The following is a 10,059-nucleotide window of genomic DNA, read 5'->3' as shown; positions in this document are numbered from 1 at the left end:
GGTGTCCCTGCCGTGGATCCTTTCCAGAGGGACTTTGGCTTGGCAGGTGGGCTGCACTCACAGTGACTCTCTCCCGTGACAGATGTGCATGGCAACGTTTGAGCACGACATGGAGAGGGCCTTTGCCTTCCAGGCCAGCCAGGACAAGGTGTGCAGCATCTGCATGGAGGTGGTGTATGAGAAACCCTCAGCCTCGGAGAGGAGGTTTGGGATCCTGTCCAACTGCACCCACACGTACTGCCTGTCCTGCATCCGCCAGTGGCGATGTGCCAAGCAGTTCGACAACCCCATCATCAAGTGAGTTGTGTGACCTGCTGTGGCCTGAGAGGGGCCTCAGCCTGCTCACAGGGGAGGCTGGAGCTGCAAATGTTCACAGAGCTCAGCAGAGCCTGCTCCAGGTGCTGGCCAGGCCCAGGACTTGGCTATGAGAGCTGCCTCCACGAGAGCAGGATGCACTGGGTGCCCTTTGGTAACAGTTCCACTGTGGGAAGAGTTTGGCCCATGGCAGCTCGGCCCTGTCTGATTGTGTGGTCAGTGGGCAGAGTGGACTCTGCAACAGCTGGGACCTTGAAAAGCTCTGCCCCTTGCACTGACCTGTGTGCAAAACCAAGAACTCCTTTTTTTCCCCTATGTATGTTAATTACAGGATTTTCCCCTAAATTACAGCTTGCTCCAGGTAAATGTCCCGCTAACCACACATTTATCTGTGTCTGAGTGAGTGTCTTCATCTTCTAGCTCTACAAGAAATGTGTTCCAAATATGTTCTCTTCAGATGAGAGAATTTAAGATGTCCAATTAGGGAAGTTTCCTTTCTTGAGCATCTCTCAAGAAGACTGAAGTATTTTCAGTCTTCTGCCAAAACAGACTTTTCTGCACAACTTTTACTCCACATTTCAGTGAAGTGGCCATCAGCTCATTGCATTTCAAAAGGCTGAGACACCTTACTTTGGGTTTTTGGCTTCCTGCTGCACTCAGGGAACACAGTTTGTTCCTGCAGACTGAGAAAACCTCCCTTGCTTTTGCTCAAGTCCAGAAACAAACACAAGCCCTGGGGTGCCCTGAACTGGGTTATCCCAGCTGGAACTCCCAACTAATGCACACCAAAGTGCTGTGCTAACGTGGGAGGAGGTGTCTGCTGCCTGAGGTGACAAACATCCCCTTTCCCTGGGGAGGATCCTCACTGCTTGTGGCAGATTTGTGGAGGGTTCCAGTCTGGGCAGGTCCCAGAGCATCTCTGCTCTGTCTTGTTCCTCCAGGTCCTGCCCCGAGTGCCGGGTGATCTCCGAGTTTGTCATCCCCAGCGTGTACTGGGTGGAAGAGCAAGAGAAGAAAAATGAGCTGATTGAAGCATTTAAGCAGGGAGTGGGGTAAGTTCAGGAACCACCCACACTCCTCACGTTGTTCTTTAGCTGCTCTAAGACTCAGTGAATTGCTGAGCCTTTATTTTTAAACTTAATGTACTTACAGACCATTCTGCAGAGAGAGAGCTCCTCATCTCTGTTCACACTTCTGCTCAACTCTGTGGCTGTGTAATTGCAGTTCAGAAATTCAGCCTCCCTGCTCAGAAATGTTGAAGCTATTTCAGCTCTCTTGCCAAAATTGGCTTCATGTGGCTCCTGTGGATCCCTCAGCCACAATGGCCTGGAAGGTTGTTGGTGACTGAGGAGAGCAAACAGGGAAGGAAAATGTAACAGTGGGATAATAATTCATGTGGCTTTTGTAATGCCTGCTGGAAACAGCCAGTGCTCCAGGACTGCAGGGCTTGTGTTGTCCAGTAGCAGTCTGGCTGCACTGTGTGAGGCCTGTGCTTCCCAGAGCACCGAGAAGCTGTCACTTCTCTCCTGCTCCCTCTTTTCAAGGTAACCAGGCAGAGCTGGGCCTGTAGTTTCCTCTGCAGCTGTTTTTCATTGCAGAACAAGCCCCCAGCACCCCCAGGTCCTGTGTAAGGACCCACCCTGGAACTGCTGTGCAGCCAGGACAGCTTGGGTGACCAGCAGAGCTGAGGGAAACTTAAATTAACAAAGTACTGGCACAGAGCCTTCAGAGGACATGAGGAGAGGAATTGGATCATAAAAACTCAGTGGTGGGAAATGCAGGAGACAACACAGGCTGGAAAACAGTAATTGCTTGGCTCATGGTGATGTTCTTTGAACATCCTTCACTTCCCACATCTTAAGGCAGCTCCATTTTATTTGATTTATGATGCTGTTCTTTTTTATGTGTTTTTGTTCCCTTTTAATGATCTTTGCCCTCTGTTTGGCTGCTCTCAGCTGGAGAATGGGAGGCCAGAGCTCTGGCTGTGTTACCAGAGCATCACTGAGGCTGTGGGGACTGAACTGCATCTCCTGCCCTTCAGCTGAAGGCAGTAACCCTCTCTCTTCTAACCAACTCAGGAAAAAGCCCTGCAAGTACTTTGAGCAAGGGAAAGGAACGTGTCCCTTTGGAGGGAAGTGTCTTTACCTGCACGCTTATCCTGACGGGACCCGGGCTGAGCCTGAGAAGCCCCGGAAGCAGCTCAGCTCCGAGGGCACAGTGCGGGTAAGGAGTGTCCAGAACCTCATTTCAGGGGCACCTGTGCCACTGGGGAACGTTTCCTGCCATGCAGGACAAGTGAAAAAACCATCTTTGAATGGCCCTTCGAGCAAAGGTTTGATCTTGGGGACAGAAGGTGCCTCTCATTTAACTGAGAAATATCATTGCTTTGTTTTTCCAACCAGTACTTCCATGGCAAACCTTTCCTCACAGCAATTCTGGCCTTAAAGCTTCCACCCACAGTACCAGAAGCTCCTCTCCTGTGCTGGCAATAAGGCAGCTGAAAAGGGTGAAACCTCAGCAGCTGGTGTGGCTCTGCCCCAGCTGTGTCCCCTCACTGTTCTGGGACACGAGAGCCTGGCTGCCAGCCCTGAGCTCAAACCCAGCTTTGGGATCTCAACTTGTGACTGGCTTTTAAGAGGAAAGAGGAGTGCCAAGGCCGGCACTGTGCTGGCACCGTGGCTGGGTGGTGCTCAGGCAGCTTCTTCTCTGTTGCAGTTCTTCAATTCCGTGCGCCTGTGGGACTTTATCGAGGACAGGGAGAGCCGGAGCGCGCCCGGCGCGGACGACGAGGTCACGGAGCTGGGGGAGCTGTTCATGCACCTCTCGGGGGCTGAGGAGGATCCCACTGCTGCCCAGTGAGGAGCCCACAGCCCCTTGGAGCCCAGCAGTGCAGCTGTTTATTAGCCAAGCTTTTACTCCCTCCAGCACAGGTAGAACAAATGTGCCCTGGTGGTTACTTGTGCAGTCCTGGTAAAGTTTTCAGATAGTTTTTATATGGCAACAAAAAAAAGACTAAAATATATTTAAAAAAAAAAAAAAATTGGCTGCATGGAAAAAAAATCCCTTAATCCCAGGAGGGTTTTCTCCCTCTCTGGCCTAACATATGCTGTCTTGTGAGCTGAGTGGTAGTGTAAATACAGGTCCAGTGAAAGCTTAAGCTGGTAAAACTGTTGCTAAATAGAGTTTGGGTGCTTTGGGGTTTTTTTTTCCTTCACTAAATCAGCTAAATGTGTAACTACAAAACCCACTGGGAGTAACAGTCAGTGTAGGGTTTTCTCCTTAAAAAGGAGCTGGTATATTATACCTCAAATAGTACCTGGAGTTCAGAGTAGAGTTTACTGCACCCTTAGGGGGTGTGGGGATGGGGCTGGACAGGGCCTGGCTCTCCAGGTGCTGCCAGTCAGGTTCCCACCCCTGTTTTACACTAATTCAAGTGCTCAGAGTCAGGCGTGGCTCCAGGCGCACCTGCTGTAGAGCAAATGCAGCTGCACTGATTCCTGGTGGCACAGGCAGAGCTAAACTGAACTTACTGCACAATCTGGAGCTTGGGAACTGCAGCACGAGTGAGGTGTTCTCACTGATGCTGGCCAGAGTCCTGTCCCAGAACCAGCAGTGGCTCTGCAGCAGTTCAGTGCCTCCATTCACCTTTTCCCCAGCAGTGCTGAAGGCCCAGGAGGGCTGAGGGATTAATGCACATCTCTGCTGGGTTAACAGAACTGAATTCTGGCTTTGTTAAAAATGTGATTCCTCTTTGTGTGGCAAAAAATCTGATAGCAGAAGTTAATTCTGCCAAGTCATTTGTATTAACTTTGCAGTTGAACCAAGAATTCAGTGTGCACTCAAGTGGCTGCTGAGGAAGAGCTTGGACACACCTGAGCATGAGCTGTCAGCCTGACTCAGGTCCTTGTAAATCACTGCTCAGTGTTTGTAAATATAAACAGAGATGTGGGGTTTATTTTAGAACAGTGTGGGTGCAATGGAAGGCAGGTGTGTAACTGGTTTGGTTATTATCTATAGCAATATAAAAGCATCAAAATAATACTTTAAAATGCGTAAGAAAGAAAAGCCAAGAGCAGGAAGGTCTGTAATCAGCACCTGAGGATCAGTGACAGGACTGGGTGATGGCCACAATCTTGATCCATCGGGGTGGGGGATTATGAGGCAAAATGGATTCAGAGAGACTTGGGCAGGAAGCTGCTGCCAGCTGGGCAAACAGGGGTTGGTGACAGCAGGATCTGGGTCCCTGCTGGGAGGGGAACAGCAGGAACCCTAATCTGGGATTCAGACATCTTTAACTGGCACCAAAGCAGTGACTCCAGGATTATCCATTCAGCTGCTGCTGGCGTTTCTGGGTCAGGATGGTGACACTGCAGCTGTGAGGGGGGAGCTCCTCCCCTCTGCCCAGCACTGCCCATGCCAGCTGTGCCCTCTGTTCTGACCTGGAAATTAAACTTTCCCATCATTATTTCCCCTCTAAAGTTAATTTTTAGCAGTGCTCACTGCACAGTCAGGCCTGGCCTTGGCAGTGTCTGAACAAACATCAGTTCCCAGCTTCTTGGTTAAACTGGCCCATGAAGGCACCAGTGAAGCTCTGAGGTCCAATGAGTGCAATTAGTCAGCACTAATTACAAAGAAGAAGGCAAATTATCCCTAAGAGACATGTCACACACTAAGCTGATATTTCAAGGGCACCCAAGCACTCTTTTACCCCAGAATACTTCAGCCCTCACCCTCCCCAAGAAGCCACAAGGAGTAGTCTGAAATGAAAAAGGTAACTTGTTTTTCAAAGCTACCCAGGGACTTACAAGGTCTGAGTTTCTAAGCTCTTCACTCAGCACCTTTCATTTAACTGGGCAGCAAGTGCTGGTTAAAATAAACCTATTAACCAAAAATATTTAAATTTTTCAAAAGACACAGAATCTGGTTTAAAAATCATGGGTTAATGGTTCCTTTTGGGAAATCAGAGTTAAAGTAAAAGCAGCTTACCTGTTCTGGGTTTTTTTTCTTCCCCTTTTTAAGCTTATTGTAATGAAGTTAAAATTAGAGATAAATAATGTTTAGAGAGCTGCAGTCCAAATACCAAGATTATTATTAAAAACCATGCAGAACTATATGGAACAGTCTCCTTGAAGTCTCAATTTCCTTTTGAGGAAGGAAAGCTTATGGTCATTCTCAGTTATCACCCAGGGATTCATGTCCCACCCTTTTTGTTCTGTTATAGAATATTCTGAGGACACACTGGAGGTTCTTTCTGTGTCTGGCTCTCCTCCCTTTCACAAGAGCTCTGTGGGGTTTTGTTGCTGCAAATGTGAAGCTGCAGTGGCTGTTTGGGCATTACAGGGAGAGCTGGACACAGGGACTGTCACAATTCCCAGCAAAGGCAGCAACTCTGCCCAGCAGCTTTGGGGTGGAGGTGCCAGAGGGCACAGCCAGCCCCTGTCACCTCTCCCTGGGCCCCCAGGAGCTGTGCACTCAGAGGAAGGCAGAGTCCCAGACTGGGCTTCCATTCGTGCCCCAATAACCACAGTTCACCAGACTGCAATTTAAAAAAAGCCATTTTTAGATTCAACCACCTATTCCTGTCCTCCATGGAGTTCAGCCAAGACAACACAGTCACTTGCACCTCAGTGAACAAGAGAAAACCGAGCAGAAGTGGTGCAGGAAAAGAGCCTGAGAGCACATCAGTGTGGGTGCCCAGAGCTGCTGAAACATCACTGCAGGAGGAGAAAAACTGCCTTGGCATGTGACTGGAAATGGGGGGGTTTTATCAAGTGTGTTTTTACTTGCCCTGCTATTATTTATCAGTTACTTTTTTAAAATTATTCACAATGTCATTTCCTGAGTTTTCCAAATGCGGATGTCCCGCTCGGAACTGTGGATGACTACATTAAAATGATGACATTGAATCTTAAACCTAAAATTTAATTTATTTTATTAAAATAAGATAATCAGAGGAACCTTGGCTTACAATAAATGCATTTTCTCAGGAGCAATAAAAACAAAATTAAAACCCAAATCAACAAGAAAAACTGTATATGCTCAGTTTCCTCTTGCTAGTGCATCTCTTGGACGACAGCTTCCGATGGGATGCAGCCTCTGCAGGAGATGGGAACATCCCTCAGCCTTTTCCAGCCCCCAGCCCAGCTTTCCTCACTCACCCCTGGCTGGGCTGCAGGAACAGGTCCATAGTACCAAAGGCAGCTGGAGGCTTCTCAAGATGACCAAAGCAGGACTGGCTCACCTCCTTCTCTGAGCAGGACAATTCACAACAGATTCCATCCTTTTGCAAGAGTTTTTCTTCTATGTGCAAAACTATTGCAAAACTATTTTGTGTTGAATTAGCATTTGAACTTATTTCATTGGCTTGGTGAAGCTCTTAGGCAGGAGCTGATTTCCAGAGTTATTTCCTCTTCCCACTCCAGGCACAACTCCCCAGGGTGAGGTGGCACTTGGCATGGGGCAGTCAGAGCACCAGAACAGCACCTGTCCTCAGAGCCACCCCCACTGAGCACAGATCAAACCCAGCCAGAACCACTGCCAAAGAAACAGCCATCGCTTCTGGGAAGGGGAAAATAAGGCTCAAGTGCATCTATTAAAAAAATAGTAATAGATCTCTTGATTTGTAGTCTGTTACCTCTCCCAGAACAAGAGATGGTAGCAAAGGCAATGAGGAGCTGTGTCCCTGCAGGCTGAGAACTGCACGAATCCGTAGCAGCTTCTTTGTCCAAGTGGGACGCGGAGGATCCTGCTGGAGGAGCCTGGACACCGAGGCATGGGAAGCACAACTTGTGCTCCTCCTGCTGCTCCACGCCGGGAGCACGAGGGCAGGAGCAGCTCAGAACACGGGCAGCCTGGTGGAGGTCAGCGTGCACGAGTTGATGTCCTCGGTGTGGGCGGCGCGGTGCAGGGACGGCTCCGAGGCGCTCCGGTTGATTTTGGGTAGAGAGTGCTGCAGGAGCTCGATGGACGACAGGATCTGAGGGAAACAGCAGAGTAAAGAGGCTTGTGGGACCAGCAGCTCCCTGTTCCCATCTCAAACATTCATTCAGTTCTTACCCAGTTCAATTATGGCAAACTTTAAGCTTAACTTTAATGCTCCCTGGGGCACTGAAAACCCCTCTCCAATGCTCCCTGGGGCGCTGAAAACCCCTCTCCAATGCTCCCTGGGGCGCTGAAAACCCCTCTCCAATGCTCCCTGGGGCACTGAAAACCCCTCTCCAGCTGGAGGAATCCAACTCTGCCACCCACTGTCAGTGCTGGGAGGGGCCTCAGGCAGTTTTAGAGGGTGGGAGGCTGTTTTGCATCAGTTCACAGACGTTGGGATCAATTAACAAGCATCTAATCATCCTCCAGTACAGTAAACAGGGAAGGAACTGCATCTTCTGCCTGACATTTAGAAAGAACTTTCTAAACAATAGGTAGACTTGATTGCAACAGCAAGAAGTTATTTTTCCAAATTTTGCTGATATTTAATTCCAGCTATTTAATGAGTATAAAAAAGTACCTTCACCATCCTCACAGTGAAAGCATCCCTTGTAAAAATACCAAAAATTCCTACATGAATTCACATCCCCCAGTGGATTTTGTTTGCTTGTTCACAGCTGTGGGGAAGGAAAGGAGGAGTGGCCTCTCACTTCCCTCAACCCTACTTTAAAATAAAATGGATATCCAGAGATAGATTTCATTTTTATTGTGTCAGGGTGGGGTCTGGCTTATCTCTAGAGAGGTCAGGTGTTGAAAGCCTGCTCTGGTGTTAGTCCAGCACAGCCTCAGCCTGCAGCTGCTGCATATTGTGTTTCATGAGCTTTACAGAAACTGCAAATTCAACCAAAATACAAACTGCCCAAAGAGCTGCTTTGTGACTTGAGACAAAAACAGGACACAGGCTGCAGTTGACCGTAACCAAAACTTCTGAGGAGACTCTTGTGTGTGCTAATGGCTGTTGATAAAATCCTCACACTGCTGAGCAGAACACCACACTCACCTGTGGGAACAGAGGTCGCTCTTCCCTCACTTTCTTCAGACAATCTGCTACGAGCCTCTTCATGGCTTTGGGGCAGTTCTTGTACAGCTTGCTGAGGTCTGGAGAAGCGTAGCCCCGGCCAACCATGAAAATGATCTGCAAAACAACACAAAGCAGCACAAAACCCGGGTTACACAAGGGGCCTCACTGCTGGGGGGCTTTAGTGCCTCCCAAGGTGATGAAACCCAGTCCCACAGGACACCAAGAGAGCCCTGCAGATCTGGCTGGGTAACAGCACAGCTTAGTAAAGACTAAACACAAATATTCAATGTTCAGTGGTTTGACAATAGTCACTGGGTTTTTCCCCCCAGTAAAAAGCACCAAATCCGATCTTCCTGATGTAACAGCAGCATATTTAACACATACTTAAAATGGGAATTTCCCATAACTGCAAATGTATAAAACAAGATTTTACTGTGCAGCAAAAGCTTTAACCCGAGAATAAATTAACAGGGCATTTCAAATGTTTATAAACAAGGAGGTTTTTTCCTTTGAGTACCTGCACTGTCAATACTGAGGTGAACATTCAGTTCCAGATTTACTGTAAAACAAAGCAGGTTGTCAACATCGCTCGCTTCAGCTGGTCTGCATTTGTATTTATCCTGCTTTTCTCGAGGCCAAGGGAATGTGCCATGCCCAGAAATAAACTGGAATGTTCCAAGAGGGTTTCTCACCTGATCTCTGTTGTTTATGTGGGAATAGGGCAGCTCTCCTGTCATCAGCTCATATAACACTATTCCATAGGAGTAGACGTCTGACTGGAAGCTGAAGGGGTTGCTGTCCTGCATCCGGATCACTTCGGGGGCCTGGCAGGGGGAAAACAAATGATGAACAACAACAGAACTTAGGAAGAGAAAACACAAGAGGAGGGAAAGTATTTTGGAAGCAGAGACAGTGAGCTGACCTAGAAATCAGTGAGCAAAGGATACCAAGCCTTTGATGAGCCTTACTTAAGGCTCTGGGGAAGTTCAGGGAGGGCCACTCCACATCTTATTAAAAATATCAATACAGTTCAGAGCACACAAAAAAGCAATGCTTTAGCTGAACAAGCATTTTGCCATTAGAAAAAATATTATTTGGATTTGCAATGTTTAGTGACTCCTGTTACATCTTACCCAGAACTGAGCCTGAGTTTCACCATCAGTTCTTAAACTGGTATCGAGGTTAAAGGGGAAAAATACAAAATTCTCATCTCTTGTAAATTGATACCAAAACATGGTCAGGAGATGTGAAAGCCAAATACAAAACAGCACATACTGAGGATCAGGGAAGAAATGCAGGAACATTTTAACGTATTTGCAAAATTATGAAGCTTCTTAAAATAACCAACATTGAATGATTGAACAAAACAAGGTGTAAACCATTAAAATAACTTTCCCATTGGCTAAGATTTTTTTTTCCCCTCCTAAAGAATTCCCTCAGAATTATTGAGCAAAGCACTGAAGTACAGCAGCACAACAACCCCAGTAAGGGATCACAGGAACTTTCAAGGAAACAGAAACAACCTCCCCTTCTATGTAATGGCAGCTCAGCACAGATGGGCTAGAAATTACTAAAATAAAGGATTTTTTTTTAAATGCCTGCAAAGAGCAAATATGCAGGGTTTTTCTCCCCCAAGGTCTGTTTCCTGTATACAAATACATTGTATACCATTGGGTAAATCAGTTTTAAATCCTTTTATGGGAATCTTTTAAAAATTTTGGCTTTTTATAAATTTTTTT

At 47.4% G+C, this 10,059-nt stretch overlaps 2 protein-coding genes across 8 annotated transcripts in view; one reads left to right on the top strand and one right to left on the bottom strand.

Annotated features, from left to right (window-relative positions):
• The window catches only part of MKRN2 (makorin ring finger protein 2), a 9,779-nt gene extending 3,551 nt beyond the window's left edge, over positions 1-6,228 (top strand). Inside the window, exons 5-8 of the mRNA XM_017737289.1 lie at positions 83-297; positions 1,257-1,367; positions 2,394-2,538; positions 3,031-6,228. Of these exons, the coding sequence (XP_017592778.1) occupies positions 83-297; positions 1,257-1,367; positions 2,394-2,538; positions 3,031-3,174 (615 nt within the window). The 3' untranslated portion in view covers positions 3,175-6,228. The remainder of the gene's footprint in view (positions 1-82; positions 298-1,256; positions 1,368-2,393; positions 2,539-3,030) is intronic.
• A 431-nt stretch (positions 6,229-6,659) lies between these two features.
• Positions 6,660-10,059, bottom strand: part of RAF1 (Raf-1 proto-oncogene, serine/threonine kinase) — a 65,163-nt gene continuing 61,763 nt past the window's right edge. For all 7 annotated transcript variants that reach the window (XM_017737306.1, XM_017737305.1, XM_017737307.1 and 4 more), the window contains 3 exons: positions 9,013-9,144; positions 8,300-8,434; positions 6,660-7,291 (listed from right to left, as the gene is read on the bottom strand). In XM_017737306.1, coding sequence (XP_017592795.1) covers positions 7,151-7,291; positions 8,300-8,434; positions 9,013-9,144 — 408 coding nt within the window. In that variant the 3' untranslated portion in view covers positions 6,660-7,150. The remainder of the gene's footprint in view (positions 7,292-8,299; positions 8,435-9,012; positions 9,145-10,059) is intronic.

The sequence above is a fragment of the Corvus brachyrhynchos genome, unplaced genomic scaffold (genome assembly GCF_000691975.1).
Source record: "Corvus brachyrhynchos isolate BGI_N302 unplaced genomic scaffold, ASM69197v1 scaffold266, whole genome shotgun sequence".
Taxonomy (NCBI): Eukaryota; Metazoa; Chordata; class Aves; order Passeriformes; family Corvidae; genus Corvus; species Corvus brachyrhynchos.
The sequence above is the reverse complement of the archived record's forward strand: the minus strand, read 5'-3'. Positions and strand labels throughout refer to the sequence as shown.